At 47.1% G+C, this 15,066-nt stretch overlaps 2 protein-coding genes across 4 annotated transcripts in view; both read left to right on the forward strand.

The window, feature by feature from the left end:
• The window catches only part of PRPSAP2 (phosphoribosyl pyrophosphate synthetase associated protein 2), a 58,091-nt gene extending 55,780 nt beyond the window's left edge, over positions 1-2,311 (forward strand). For all 3 annotated transcript variants that reach the window (XM_077274357.1, XM_077274358.1, XM_077274356.1), the window contains exon 11: positions 162-2,311. In XM_077274357.1, the coding sequence (XP_077130472.1) occupies positions 162-320 (159 nt within the window). In that variant the 3' untranslated portion in view covers positions 321-2,311. The remainder of the gene's footprint in view (positions 1-161) is intronic.
• Positions 2,312-7,557: 5,246 nt separating this feature from the next.
• Positions 7,558-15,066, forward strand: part of SLC5A10 (solute carrier family 5 member 10) — a 79,048-nt gene continuing 71,539 nt past the window's right edge. Inside the window, exons 1-4 of the mRNA XM_077274362.1 lie at positions 7,558-7,691; positions 11,252-11,323; positions 11,775-11,879; positions 14,475-14,534. Of these exons, the coding sequence (XP_077130477.1) occupies positions 7,584-7,691; positions 11,252-11,323; positions 11,775-11,879; positions 14,475-14,534 (345 nt within the window). The 5' untranslated portion in view covers positions 7,558-7,583. The remainder of the gene's footprint in view (positions 7,692-11,251; positions 11,324-11,774; positions 11,880-14,474; positions 14,535-15,066) is intronic.

Consider the following 15,066-nt stretch of genomic DNA (forward strand, 5'->3'; position numbering starts at 1 on the left):
TCTGCAGACTCCTGCCCGCCATCAGACGTCCGTATAATGGGCATGTGGGCACCAGGCCTGGACCACCGAGCCATGGAAGAAGACTCCATCATTGTTTTTTTTCCGTTACGTGGACGGTCGCTCTTCCTAACCACTTCCTCACGTTCTCTTTTCCATTTCAGGTAGTTGTCACAAACACGATCCCCCACGAAATCCAAAAGCTGCAGTGCCCCAAAATCAAGACGGTGGACATCAGCATGATCCTGTCGGAAGCCATCCGCCGGATCCACAACGGAGAGTCCATGTCATACCTCTTCAGGAATATAGGAATGGACGATTGACCCTTTTTTATTTGCCGTCTTTTTTTTTTTTTTTTTTGTCTATATAAATATATATATATATATTTTTTAGGAATCATACCAAGGGCCAAAACTGGAATTGTACAGTGTCTCTGTGCCGTATAAGCGATAACCTTAAGATTTCCACACAAGCCATTTGTTTTTTTTCTTCGTCTACCCGTAGGTTCGCCAATCAATGACGTCTTTAGAGGGTTTTGTTTTGCTAAAAAAAAATTTTGCAAACAAAATTCTCACGAGCAAAATGAAATAAACGAATCTGCCTTTATGTGCACTAGGGGACGGTCTCTTAAAGCAGCAATACTAGAGAATATCTGCACTTAAAGGGATTGTCCTGACCTTGGATACTGGTGAGCTACCCAGAGCTGAGGTGTTGGACCATTAATGATCTATGGTATCTAAGTTCTGGACCACCCCTTTAACCTAAAAAGCGAATTAAGTCAGTCTTTCCCATTTACCTCCCATTTACCTCCCCCTGCCATTATAGCTCACCCAGCTTTCCATGGATCCTGAATGGAAAGATCACCTAGTTTTAAATGGATGGGTAATCTGGGGCTATATCTCTGATTTGGTCAGACGTATTGGCAGCCATGTTGCTCGGCACCCAAGTCTTCAAATTTTTAGCGACTTGATGGGTTTTTTTTATGTACTTTTTTTTTTTTTTTGCGGGGGGGGGGTTCCTTCGTTTTCGCCTTTTTATTTTAGGGGTAGATGCCTTTTTATATTTGTCTATTTTAACCCAATGAATAGGTAGCTGGGGATCACAGCCAATCTCTGGTTCGAAGCCACTGTTGACCGGGGCTCATGTATGAAATTGCAATGGCGCCGAGACGTCGGAAACGATGGAGGTCGAAAATGTGTAATTTAATAAACGCCAAAAACTGTCCCAACCCCTTTCAATGCTGGCGGTTTCCATTCCGAAGTCTTTTCAGTCAGTCATACCACCGTCAATGCATTTTATTCTACACCCTAATTCTTAATGGGGTGGGCGGATGGTTTGGGATGTCTGGAGCCTCGTGTGTGTCTGTTAATGGCGGCCTCCGCTGTGCAGAGCGATAGTTTGAAGCGCCAGGAGTACAGACACCGCCGCCATGAGCTTAGCGCTTCGGTTTTGCGTACCTAGTACTGCTGCTTTTGACCTTATGTTCTGCTGCAGGCAGTGAGGGGCGAGGAATAAGCCGCCGTAGGCGAGGGCCTGTAAAGCATTGCTGAGCAATGTAGTATGTGTGGATCAATGTACTGCAGGCCCCCCGAGCAGCACAAGGGCGTGAAGCAAGAGTTACGTGTTTTTGTTAGTTTTTTCCCTTTCCCGTCCCAAATTTGACTTCAACCCCCCTCCCCCTGCGCCGATCAGTAGAGCTGCTACAGCGTGTTAATGGGTTGGGGGAGGTGGGATGGGGTTCTTCGTAGTGATGCTTTTTTTTGTTTTTGTTTTTTTATTTTTTCAGTGGTGCTTGAAAGTTTGTGAATTCTTCAGAATTTTCCAGATTTCTGCATAATTAATTTAAAGACCAAATTAAACTTCAAACAAATGGTCCAAAAATATAACTTTTTTTTTTCTTCTTCTGTGGGGGGTGTCCCAGAGCTGTATGAGCACTGTGAGGCTCCTGGGTCCCTCGCTCCCCCCGCCTGACGCCGTGGTCGCCACACTGTGACATGCCTGGCAGGTTAGGGACCCACTGAGTGCTTCGCCGTGACATGGCAGTGGGATTACACATTCTGATTAGGTTTTTTTTTTTTTTTGCTTTATCCGTAGTAGATTAATAAGTGGCGTGAGTGTGCGATCCTTGTCGTCTTCTAACGTCCTGTTTTATGATCCAATATAAAACGTCTGTGAGTGGCAAAATTATGTGAACCCCTTAGGATTAGCAGATAAACTTTCAAGCACCACTGTAAGTAAAACATACAGAAAATGTGCACTTGTATTTATTTTCTGCAAAAGATGAGGGAACATGTAATAAAATTTGTGAATCGTGGTATTTTTTTTAATTTTTTTTCTCCTTATTTTGTCCTGCAAAGGTTAATGATAAAAATCCAACTCCCTGCGACCAGGAGAGGGCCGGCCTCCCTGGGGCCGTCACTGGAGGGGGCTGGTCACCCTGGGGCCATCGCTGGAGGAGGGGGACGGTCTCCCTGGGGCCACGGCTGGAGGGGGACGGTCTCCCTGGGGCCATCGCTGGAGGGGGCTGGTTATCCTGGGGCCACGGCTGGAGGGGGACGTTCTCCCTGGGGCCACGGCTGGAGGAGGGGGGCCGGTCTCCCTGGGGCCACGGCTGGAGGGGGGTGTGCCGGTCTCCCTGGGACCACGGCTGGAGGAGGGGGACGGTCTCCCTGCATACTGTGTTGATTTATGAGTTCAATGTATTGACCGCAGGAGTTAGGCTCCCCCTAGTGGAGGCTGCTGGGAGCCAGATTTTCCCGATTTCATTTTTGCATCCATATGCAGGGGGTTTGGAGCTTTTGTTTTACAGAAATACTGACCGCTATACAGATATATTAGGAAATTGATCATGGCCAAATTTTGGACCTAGTCAGAAATGAATGGTGATCAGGGGCAGATGAAGCAATCACCTTTCTTTTTGACCGTCATCTGTAAAATGCCAAACATATATATTGAGGAGACACGACTATAATAAATTTCATACATATTTATTAACGTGGTAGAAATAATAAACATTGACCTGAAATATCTCAACAGAAAGTAAATGCGGAGAGTGGGAAGGAATTAGAGATGTGCGTATAATGCATGATTTCATTCACAGCCAGCAGAGTAAAACATTGCCAGATCCTGTGGTAAGTATGGATAAATAACAGGATAACCAGTAATAAAGTATAATCAGTATTGATAGTAAGATATTATTAAATGTACATAAAAATCCTCATTGGATAGAAGTGCCAGGATGAACGAGCCAAGTGTCCTCTGTGACATGGGACTTCCGGTCCTGACGGCTCTGTACCCAGGTCTGCCCGATGAGCGACGCTCTGCCTGGTTTTTTTGCTGATAAGGCGTCAGCTGGCTGATGGCCGGGGCACAGATGTCCTCTCTATTGTGTTTTCCTGACCTCTGCTCCATTACACCAATTTGTAGCATTCGCTGGTTGCGTGTTTCCTGGTCCTTAATTTTACTGCGCTCCATTAGAAGTGAGTCGCAACGTCCACAACATAAGACGCTCTCTTATCTCTGCTGCTTGTGGAGCTGTCAGCAGATTCTGCCGTTCCCTCCTAGACATCCCACACAGATATGAACTGGCCGGTATCCAACATGGAGTGTAGAGCAACATCGTCTCATTACCAAGTTATCAGCGCAGCGCTTATAGGATGAGGGGGGTAGTTGTCCCGTAAGATTATAGCATCATCCACACTATTAGATGCTGGTAAACTTGGAGATGATCAGATGTGACCCAAAATTGTACTGAAAAATGGACTTCGGTTAGGGCGGTCCGACCACAGACATGGGACCATAGAAGGGTGGGCTTCTTATTAAACGTGTTGCATTTTAATAAACCAGTGGGGAATTGCACACAAAATTTACATCACAAGTCACATTGAAAATACATTATTTTACCCTTTTCTGTTCCTGAGATACATCCTGTATTATACCCCAGAGCTGCACTCACTATTCTGCTGGTGCAGTCACTGTGTACATACATTACATTACTGATCCTGAGTTACCTCCTGTATTATACTCCAGAGCTGCACTCACTATTCTGCTGGTGCAGTCACTGTGTACATACATTACATTACTGATCCTGAGTTACATCCTGTATTATACCCCAGAGCTGCACTCACTATTCTGCTGGTGCAGTCACTGTGTACATACATTACATTACTGATCCTGAGTTACCTCCTGTGTTATACCCCAGAGCTGCACTCACTATTCTGCTGGTGCAGTCACTGTGTACATACATTACATTACTGATCCTGAGTTACATCCTTTATTATATCCCAGAGCTGCACTCACTATTCTGCTGGTGCAGTCACTGTGTACATACATTACATTACTGATCCTGAGTTACATCCTGTATTATACCCCAGAGCTGCACTCACTATTCTGCTGGTGCAGTCACTGTGTACATACATTACATTACTGATCCTGAGTTACATCCTGTATTATACTCCAGAGCTGCACTCACTATTCTGCTTGTGCAATCACTGTGTACATACATTACATTACTGATCCTGAGTTACATCCTGTATTATACTCCAGAGCTGCACTCACTATTCTGCTGGTGCAGTCACTGTGTACATACATTACATTACTGATCCTGAGTTACATCCTGTATTATACTCCAGAGCTGCACTCACTATTCTGCTGGTGCAGTCACTGTGTACATACATTACATTACTGATCCTGAGTTACCTCCTGTATTATACCCCAGAGCTGCACTCACTATTCTGCTGGTGCAGTCACTGTGTACATACATTACATTACTGATCCTGAGTTACATCCTGTATTATACTCCAGAGCTGCACTCACTATTCTGCTGGTGCAGTCACTGTGTACATACATTACATTACTGATCCTGAGTTAGATCCTGTATTATACCCCAGAGCTGCACTCACTATTCTGCTGGTTCAGTCACAGTGTACATACATTACATTACTGATCCCGAGTTACATCCTGTATTATACCCCAGAGCTGCACTCACTATTCTGCTGGTGCAGTCACTGTGTACATACATTACATTACTGATCCTGAGTTACATCCTGTATTATACCCCAGAGCTGCACTCACTATTCTGCTGGTTCAGTCACTGTGTACATACATTACATTACTGATCCTGAGTTACATCCTGTATTATACTCCAGAGCTGCACTCACTATTCTGCTGGTGCAGTCACTGTGTACATACATTACATTACTGATCCTGAGTTACATCCTGTATTATACTCCAGAGCTGCACTCACTATTCTACTGGTGCAGTCACTGTGTACATACATTACATTACTGATCCTGAGTTAGATCCTGTATTATACCCCAGAGCTGCACTCACTATTCTGCTGGTGCAGTCACTGTGTACATACATTACTGATCCTGAGTTACATCCTGTATTATACCCCAGAGCTGCACTCACTATTCTGCTGGTGCAGTCACTGTGTACATACATTACTGATCCTGAGTTACATCCTGCATTCTACCCCAGAGCTGCACTCACTGTTCTGCAGACCATGTACATACATTACATTCCTTCCAATACCCTTCAGGAAAACCTGAAATAAATGTGAATGGTATAAACAGTTCTCTTCTGATGCCCCGTTTGTAGAGCGCAAAACCACCAGAAGGGGGCAGCAGATAAGTACCTTGTCTCCTGTACAAATCCACTATAGTTCTAATACAATCCATGGCTGGTGCTGCCCCGTCTTGGCAGAGCACTGACCTGTTGACGCTCTCTACCTCCTGCTCTGGTGTCTGGTTATTATCACCTTGGTCTCGCACATTCCTACAGTCATATCCATGTTCTAGAAATGGGGTTATGCCAAATCTGGAGAGCTGAAGTTTACTCCCCTCATGTGAAGGAGAACCCGTCCATGGCGTATCATATATAATAGGAAATGACTCGGTCATTATAATGGTCTCTGATAGGTTAAATATCCTTTTCACAAGAGCAGTTAGGTTTTATTTATTCTCTTTTCTTACTAGAAGCTGTAAATCCTTTTCCCCAATGATTGTCGTCTAAACCCCTTTAAAATCCCTTCAAAGTGTCGGCCACTAGGGGTCTCCCTTCTGTGTAATTTGCTGCCTGTTGTAAAGAATAATCCATCACAAGCAGCAGAAACCCCAACACGGATTACAGGAAGTGGGGGCGGGTCTTTGTTTCTCTGCAGGAAGTGGGGGCGGGTCTTTGTTTCTCTGCAGGAAATGGGGGCGGGTCCTCGTTTCTCTGCAGGAAGTGGGGGCGGGTCTTTGTTTCTCTGCAGGAAGTGGGGGTGGGTCCTCGTCTCTGCAGGAAGTGGGGGCGGGTCTTTGTTTCTCTGCAGGAAGTGGGGGCGGGTCTTTGTTTCTCTGCAGGAAGTGGGGGCGGGTCTTTGTTTCTCTGCAGGAAGTGGGGGCGGGTCTTTGTTTCTCTGCAGGAAGTGGGGGCGGGTCTTTGTTTCTCTGCATGAATGAAGGCAGTTTCTGGACATATTTTATTTGTATTGGCACAATGTATGTGGGGGATGAGGGCAGAAAAAAACCTTTTCTGCAAGTTTTGTGTGCCTCCACCTCAGGGGCCAGGTGTGCGTGCGCCCACCCTCAGGGGCCAGTCTTGCGCATGTGCCTCCACCCTTGGAGACAAGTCTTTGTCTATGCACCTCCACCCTCGGAGACCAGTCTTGCGTATATGCCTCCACCCTCGGAAGCCAGTCTTGCGTATGTACCTCCACCCTCGGAGGCCAGTCTTGCGTATGTGCCTCCACCCTCGGAGGCCAGTCTTGTGTGCGTACCTCCACCCTCGGGGACCAGTCTTGTGTATGTGCCTCCACCCCCAGGGACCAGTCTTGTGTATGTGCCTCCACCCTCGGAGGCCAGTCTTGCGTATGTGCCTCCACCCTCGGAGGCCAGTCTTGTGTGCGTACCTCCACCCTCGGGGACCAGTCTTGTGTATGTGCCTCCACCCCCAGGGACCAGTCTTGTGTATGTGCCTCCACTCTCGGAGACCAGTCTTGCGTATGTGCCTCCACCCTCGGAGACCAGTCTTGTGTATGTGCCTCCACCCTCGGGGGCCAGTCTTGTGTATGTGCTTCCACCCTCAGGGACCAGTCTTGTGTATGTGCCTCCACCCTCGGAGACCAGTCTTGCGTATGTACCTCCACCCTCGGAGGCCAGTCTTGCGTATGTACCTCCACCCTCGGAGGCCAGTCTTGCATATGTACCTCCACCCTCGGAGGCCAGTCTTGTGTATGTGCCTCCACTCTCAGAGACCAGTCTTGCGTATGTACCTCCACCCTCGGGGCCAGTCTTGTGAATGTCCCTACACTCCCCATTGACCCAGGAATGGCCAGAGTTGGATGGTGCGGGGCCCCCGCTCCTGATGTTCTTCACGTTGTTTCAGGTGAGTTGTGGGTCCGGCGGCTATAATTGGTGACTTGCACTTTGTGTCCCTTTTATATCTGCTTGAGAGCCTCCAACACCAGGGGCCGACCGTCCTGATTAATGATCAATCACCCCAAGCTGCTAACGAGTCGTCGGAGTCAGCACTTCTCCCGCTGCCGCTTCACACCTTGCTGCTTTCTCCACTCAGTACTGGGCGGCAGCAGGACGCAAACCATGGAGCGAAACGCCACGATAACGCAGAGCCTCATGGCGCAATTCAACATCTCCGATATTATAGTGATCGTGGCTTATTTCGTGCTCAACGTGGCCGTGGGCATCTGGGTAAGAGATCACTTCTTATCCTAAAGGGTCACTAATCCCAAAACCTCACTGTGCCGTTGAATCCAATCTGCTGCTTTCTGTTATCAGCCATATTGGGCTAGGGAGAAGCTCGCTGCACTCCGTGATCACTACTGGATGTCTCCTATCTCCATCCATTCCTGTTATAATGCTACGGTACCATTATAAACTCCAGCTTGGAATATTAATAGCTTTTTAGAGTCGGCAGCAATATTGCAGAATTTTTGCAACCTTTAACCCTTTAAAGACCCAGAGCGTTTCGGTCCCAAATGACCCAACTTTTTTGATTTCTTGTGCTCTCAAAATAATTTTTTTTTTTTTTTCCCTTTTCACCTGCATTATTTTTTTTGTCTTATAATTTTATTAGAGGTAAAATAGGCAAAAAGTAAAAAAAAAAGTTATTAAATTGCAGTAAATGGGGCAGCTGGCAATCACGTGATCGCTGTGACCAGTGGAGGCCAGGCCATTGTTTCTGACAGTCGGGAGTTTGATCTGCTGCTGCAGCAGTAAAGCAATGACTGCAGAAGATGTCCTTGCAGATTTAGGATCCAAATAATATGGGCCTTAAGGGTTAAGCCAGTAGTCCCCGATCTATTATTCATCAGTAGTTACATAATCTGATATAGTGAGCCAATGGTTAGCTCTGACTAGCAGATAGGTAATTAGCAATGGACAGAGAGGTCACTTGCTAATTATCTTGATATTAGTATGTCGCAATGTTTTGAATCCATTTTATTGTAATATTATTTACATATCATAATAGAATTAGTGCAGATGGACAGTTTATTGCCCTGTGAGGGCATTTGTTTTTATGCCATGTGGGACCCATCTAAGACCACGTAAAGGGAACGACAGGCAGCATTAACCAGAGCCTGGCACTACAATGGCAGCTAGGTGTATTTTTTATAGTTAGAAGATCCAGCTGGGGGTAGTGCCGGACTAGTGTCTTCTCTGCCTATGATTCCCGGCTCCAAGTAATTGATGGTACTCTCCCAATATACACACACAGAATAAACCTGTCAATTACCGGCAGCAGCGCTGGGAAGAGCCGGCCAAGGATGGTGCAAAACTAGTCTTTCTCCTACGCCTCATTGGCTGTGTCCCCCAATGATTGGCTCCAGAAAAGGATTTTACGGTGAGTACTCAAAAATCCCTATTTTCTCTGCTCTGATTGGATCTTCAAACTGTATTTTCTCTGATTCATGAGGCCTGATGCTTGGGCAGAATGAATAACAAGATTCCCTTTGAGTTGTATCCGATCATTTGCCCGCTGTGCCAGTATTCTCCTGATTATCCTTTTCTTTGGAGGGCGCTTATTGACATTCAGTAGAAAGATTTTTACTTGTCACTTTCTGAACTTCAATATATCGCCAAGCAGAGCTCCAAATCCCCGACTTTTACACCCGTCCTTCTGTCTGTCTGCTGCCACCACTAGGTGGTGCTGCCTGTACGCAGCTGTCAATAAAGTTTTTGCACTTAGATTGTTTGCTGGCGGTCCGACACATCTGACCCACACTCATCCTGGGAACGGGGTCTAAACCTGATAGAATACGTTTAATATTAAATCCATCTGCAATGATTCTGCAGGCTCCTGGGGATGGAAAATGCCTTTAATTCTTGGGCTTATAATGGTGCAGCAGCATTAGAGGAGCTGACATCACTGTCCACGGATGGAAATGTCTCTGGAAGCCACAATGTAGTGATCATGGGAAGAACAGTCTTCCAAATGAAGAACATCAGAGACTAAACTGGCTGATAACAGGGAACAATAGATTGTGGATATTACTCCCTAATGTTTAATACATCAGTCCCTAGTGTCTAGATACTTTGTATTCTGGTGCCTGGTATCCTTTGGTTTTATATCCCAGTCCCTGGTGTCTTGTGGTTTAATGTCCCAGTCCCTGGTGTCTTGTGGTTTAATATCCCAGTCCCTGGTGTCTTGTGGTTTAATATCCCTGTCCCCAGTGTCTTGGTTTAATATCCCAGTCCCTGATGTCTAGTGGTATAATATCCCTGCCCCTAGTAGTTTAATATCCCAGTCCCTGGTGTCTAGTAGTGTAATATCCCAGTCCTTGGTGTCTTGTGGTTCAATATCCCAGCCCTTTTTACTTGTGGTTTAATATCCCAGCCATGGTATCTAGTGGTTTATTTTCTCAGACCCTGGTGTTTAGTGGTATAACATCCCTGCCCCTAGTGGTTTTCTCTCCCAGTCCCTGGTGTCTAGTGGTTTTCTCTCCCAGTCCCTGGTGTCTAGTGGTTTTCTCTCCCAGTCCCTGGTGTCTAGTGGTTTTCTCTCCCAGTCCCTGGTGTCTAGTGGTTTTCTCTCCCAGTCCCTGGTGTCTAGTGGTTTTCTCTCCCAGTCCCTGGTGTCTAGTGGTTTTCTCGTTTTCTCTCCCAGTCCCTGGTGTCTAGTGGTTTTCTCTCCCAGTCCCTGGTGTCTAGTGGTTTTCTCTCCCAGTCCCTGGTGTCTAGTGGTTTTCTCTCCCAGTCCCTGGTGTCTTGTGGTTTAGTCTCCCAGTCCCTGGTGTCTTGTGGTTTTCTCTCCCAGTCCCTGGTGTCTTGTGGTTTTCTCTCCCAGTCCCTGGTGTCTTGTGGTTTAGTCTCCCAGTCCCTGGTGTCTAGTGGTTTAATATCCCAGTCCCTGGTGTCTTGTGGTTTTCTCTCCCAGTCCCTGGTGTCTAGTGGTTTTCTCTCCCAGTCCCTGGTGTCTAGTGGTTTTCTCTCCCAGTCCCTGGTGTCTAGTGGTTTTCTCTCCCAGTCCCTGGTGTCCAGTGGTTTTCTCTCCCAGTCCCTGGTGTCTAGTGGTTTAGTCTCCCAGTCCCTGGTGTCTTTTGGTTTTCTCTCCCAGTCCCTGGTGTCTTTTGGTTTTCTCTCCCAGTCCCTGGTGTCTAGTGGTTTTCTCTCCCAGTCCCTGGTGTCTAGTGGTTTTCTCTCCCAGTCCCTGGTGTCTTGTGGTTTTCTCTCCCAGTCCCTGGTGTCTTGTGGTTTTCTCTCCCAGTCCCTGGTGTCTTGTGGTTTTCTCTCCCAGTCCCTGGTGTCTAGTGGTTTAGTCTCCCAGTCCCTGGTGTCTTGTGGTTTTCTCTCCCAGTCCCTGGTGTCTTGTGGTTTTCTCTCCCAGTCCCTGGTGTCTTGTGGTTTTCTCTCCCAGTCCCTGGTGTCTTGTGGTTTTCTCTCCCAGTCCCTGGTGTCTTGTGGTTTAGTCTCCCAGTCCCTGGTGTCTAGTGGTTTTCTCTCCCAGTCCCTGGTGTCTAGTGGTTTTCTCTCCCAGTCCCTGGTGTCTAGTGGCTTTCTCTCCCAATCCCTGGTGTCTAGTGGTTTTCTCTCCCAGTCCCTGGTGTCTTGTGGTTTAGTCTCCCAGTCCCTGGTGTATAGACAATGGCTTAGTGTTTCTGTCCCTGGTGTCCAGTGGGTTTCTATCCGAATCCTTGGCGTTGCGGCAGTAATTTCTGACCCCAGTCCCTGTCACCCCGTTATCGTGCAATATAATCTCATCCCGTAGTGAACGACCCTCTCCCCCGCTCATCGCTTCCTTTCTTTTCTAGTCGTCTTGTCGTGTTAGCAGGAATACGCTGAGCGGATATTTCCTGGCCGGGCGGAATATGGCCTGGTGGCCGGTGAGTATGTGAAATGATACAGAGCATTTTATCACCTCCCTGTGTTTATGGAAGGGGTTAACGTCCCAATCCTGGGAATTACATGGGCACGGACTCAGATTTGTAAGATGGATTATTCAGAGCTTCTCGCCTTTTCACCCTCCTTGGCACAATGCGCCCACTAATGCCCGAGAGATGCCAAATGTGCAAATCTGCTGCCCCTGCTGGTGACAGGAAAGCACTGCACATGCTGCACAATAATCTGCACCCAGGCATGTAGCAGGCGCACTTGTGGCACTCGCTCCTGACCCTTTGCCAGATAAGAAATCACCAGTATAATAAATGACACATGCCAGATGGGGGCGCTGTTGCAGACTTTGCACACAAGCTTATGGGACGCAGGATGACCCTTCCATTCTGCACCCAGCCCAATGGGCATTTTGTTATTAACCATCTCTCCTCTGTCTCTTAGATTGGCGCCTCTCTCTTTGCCAGCAGTGAAGGCTCCGGGCTATTTATCGGGCTGGCGGGTACCGGGGCGGCAGGCGGCATCGCCGTGGCTGGATTCGAATGGAACGTAAGAGACTAGATACAATTTACGTCTCGGACGAGCAAAATAAAATGGGCAAAGTTTGGCCTTTCTCACCCGTTTCCGCCATTCGCCGAGTTCAATGGCGGCTTAAAGGCGTTTTCCGGTTGCACAGAATATTAAAGTAATTTAAAGCTGATCAGAAATGAAGAAACTTTATAATTTACTTACTGTTAAAATTCTGCTCTGTTCCTGAGCTGTCGCAGGTGGGGATGAGACCTCCAGCTGCTCACTTCACAGCACGAAGCAAAGCGATTCCCTGCCTGTGCTTTGATTGGCTCTGCAGCGGGCTCAGAATGGTGATGTCATGGGAGGCATGGCCTGTGATCAGCTGCAAGATTACAGTGACTGGGGATGTGCGCAGGAAGAGCTCATTGCAGGCCCAACACACTAGTCTTCAGCTTATGACTTTGGCCACAAGGGTTAGTGCTGGGCTTCCAATATCAGCCTGCAGAAGACTCAGTCACCTACTAGGTGAAAAGAGAGGAAAACTAGGAAGGGGAAACTATGTGCTGCGACTTATCCATCCTGAGACTGTAAGAGTCTCAGGATGGTGCTGGGCTTCCAATATCATCCTGCAGAAGACTGTCAGCCACGTACTAGGTGAAAAGAGAGGAAAGCTAGGAAGAGGAAACTATGTGCTGCGACTTATCCATCCTGAGACTGTAAGGGTACCGTCACACAGTGAAATTTTGATCGCTACGACGGCACGATTCGTGACGTTCTAGCGATATCGTTACGATATCGCTGTGTCTGACACGCTACTGCGATCAGACATCACGCTGAGAATCGTACGTCGTAGCAGATCGTTTGGAACTTTCTTTTGTCGCTTGATCACCCGCTGACATCGCTGGATCGTTGTGTGTGACACCGATCCAGCGATGTGTTCGTTTGTAACCAGGGTAAACATCGGGTAACTAAGCGCAGGGCCGCGCTTAGTAACCCGATGTTTACCCTGGTTACCAGCGTAAACGTAAAAAAAACAAACAGTACATACTTACATTCCGGTGTCTGTCCCCGGCGTCTCAGCTTCTCTGCACTGTGAGCGCCTGCCGGCCAGAAAGCGAGCACAGCAGTGACGTCACCGCTCTGCTTTCCGGCTATGGTGCTTACACAGTGGAGAGAAGCAGAACGCCGGGGGACAGACACCGGAATGTAAGTATGTACTGTTTGTTTTTTTTATGTTTGCGCTGGTAACCTGGGTAAACATCGGGTTACTAAGCGCGGCCCTGCGCTTAGTAACCCGATGTTTACCCTGGTTACCCGGGGACTTCGGCATCGCTCCAGCGCCGTGATTGCAAAGTGTGACCGCAGTCTACGACGCTGGAGCGATAATCATACGACGCTGCGACGTCACGGATCGTGCCGTCGTAGCGATGAAAATGGTACTGTGTGACGGTGCCCTAAGAGTCTCAGAATGGTGCTGGGCTTCCAATATCATCCTGCAGAAGACTCAGTCACCTACTAGGTGAAAAGAGAGAAAAGCTAGGAAGGGGAAACTATGTGCTGAGACTTATCCATCCTGAGACTGTAAGAGTCTCAGGAAGGTGCTGGGCTTCCAATATCATCCTGCAGAAGACTCAGTCACCTACTAGGTGAAAAGAGAGAAAAGCTAGGAAGAGGAAACTGTGCTGAGACTTATCCATCGTGAGACTGTAAGAGTCTCAGGATGGTGCTGGGCTTCCAATATCATCCTGCAGAAGACTCAGTCACCTACTAGGTGAAAAGAGAGAAAAGCTAGGAAGAGGAAACTGTGCTGAGACTTATCCATCGTGAGACTGTAAGAGTCTCAGGATGGTGCTGGGCTTCCAATATCATCCTGCAGAAGACTCAGTCACCTACTAGGTGAAAAGAGAGGAAAGCTAGGAAGGGGAAACTGTGCTGCGACATCCATCCTGAAACTGTAAGAGTCTCAGGATGGTGCTGGGCTTCCAATATCATCCTGCTGAAGACTCAGCCATCTACTAGGTGAAAAGAGAGGAAAGCTAGGAAGGGGAAACTGTATGTGCTGAGACTTATCCATCCTGAGACTGTAAGAGTCTCAGGTTGGTGCTTTGTAGTTGGAGGTGGGATGAAAACACCTATGGGATGGATACAGCTGCAGGGGCTGAAGAGGAGTTAAAAAAGGAAACTAAGCGTAACAAGGCTGTTTGTGGGCTCATTACAAGGCCAGCCAGATTGTCATTCCTTATTTTTTTTCCTTTTTGTGCCTGGAAACCCCCTTTAAGGGGCTGCAGAGGTCTGGTGCCTCGCTTCTCGGGGGGATGTGAAGGCTTTGTAGGCTCCAATGGAAAGTTCTGCTATTGGTTAATGGGTTTGTCCAGAATTAGGAAAACATGGCTGCTTTACTCCACAAACAGCGCCACCCCTGTTTACAGCTCGTCTCTGGTATTGCAGTTCAACGCCACTCTAATGAATTGTTCTGAGCTGCAATACCAGATGCAACCTGTGAACAGGGGTGGCGCTGTTTTTTTGTTTTTTTTTAAGATGGCTGCCATATTCTAATCCTGCACAACTCGTTCAATCTTGATAATCTCGCTTCTGCCAGTATATATTATATATGTGCAATTTATTATCTTACAGGCCACGTACATCCTACTCGCCCTGGCTTGGATCTTCGTCCCAGTTTACATCTCCTCCGGGGTAAGTACGTCACCAGCAAATAATCAGTTCCATCATATATTATACTCCAGTCACATCCAGAGCTGCATTCCGACTTCTGCTGTTTTTTTACATGTAGTATACTATCATTAGGAAGTATGAAAGCAGCTCTGGATGTGTAAGGAGTAAGAAAAAAACAATATTTGCTGTTTATTTAATGTCCTGCCTCTCTGTGTTTCGATTTTTTGCCATCACTTAGATCTCTGCTTGCTGTAAGTGAATTAAAAAAATAAATAAAATAAATATATACAGTATATAATTCTTTTTATTATTATTTTTCTATACAATTATATCACCACCTGGTGGTCACATCTAGAACTACAATAAGATCCCTGCAAAAATGAATGTTAGCTCCTACTTCACATTTATTCACACTGGATGCGTTGCGCAATTCTGTAACCTAGCAACACGGATCATTTGCATAGATTCGGTACTTTATAGGCATATATGTGCCCCCCTGTGTAATGTTCTGTAGGTATCACATTACCTGTATTATATTATTGGTGCTGCACTG

Source organism: Ranitomeya variabilis, chromosome 7, assembly GCF_051348905.1.
Source record: "Ranitomeya variabilis isolate aRanVar5 chromosome 7, aRanVar5.hap1, whole genome shotgun sequence".
NCBI lineage: Eukaryota > Metazoa > Chordata > Amphibia > Anura > Dendrobatidae > Ranitomeya > Ranitomeya variabilis.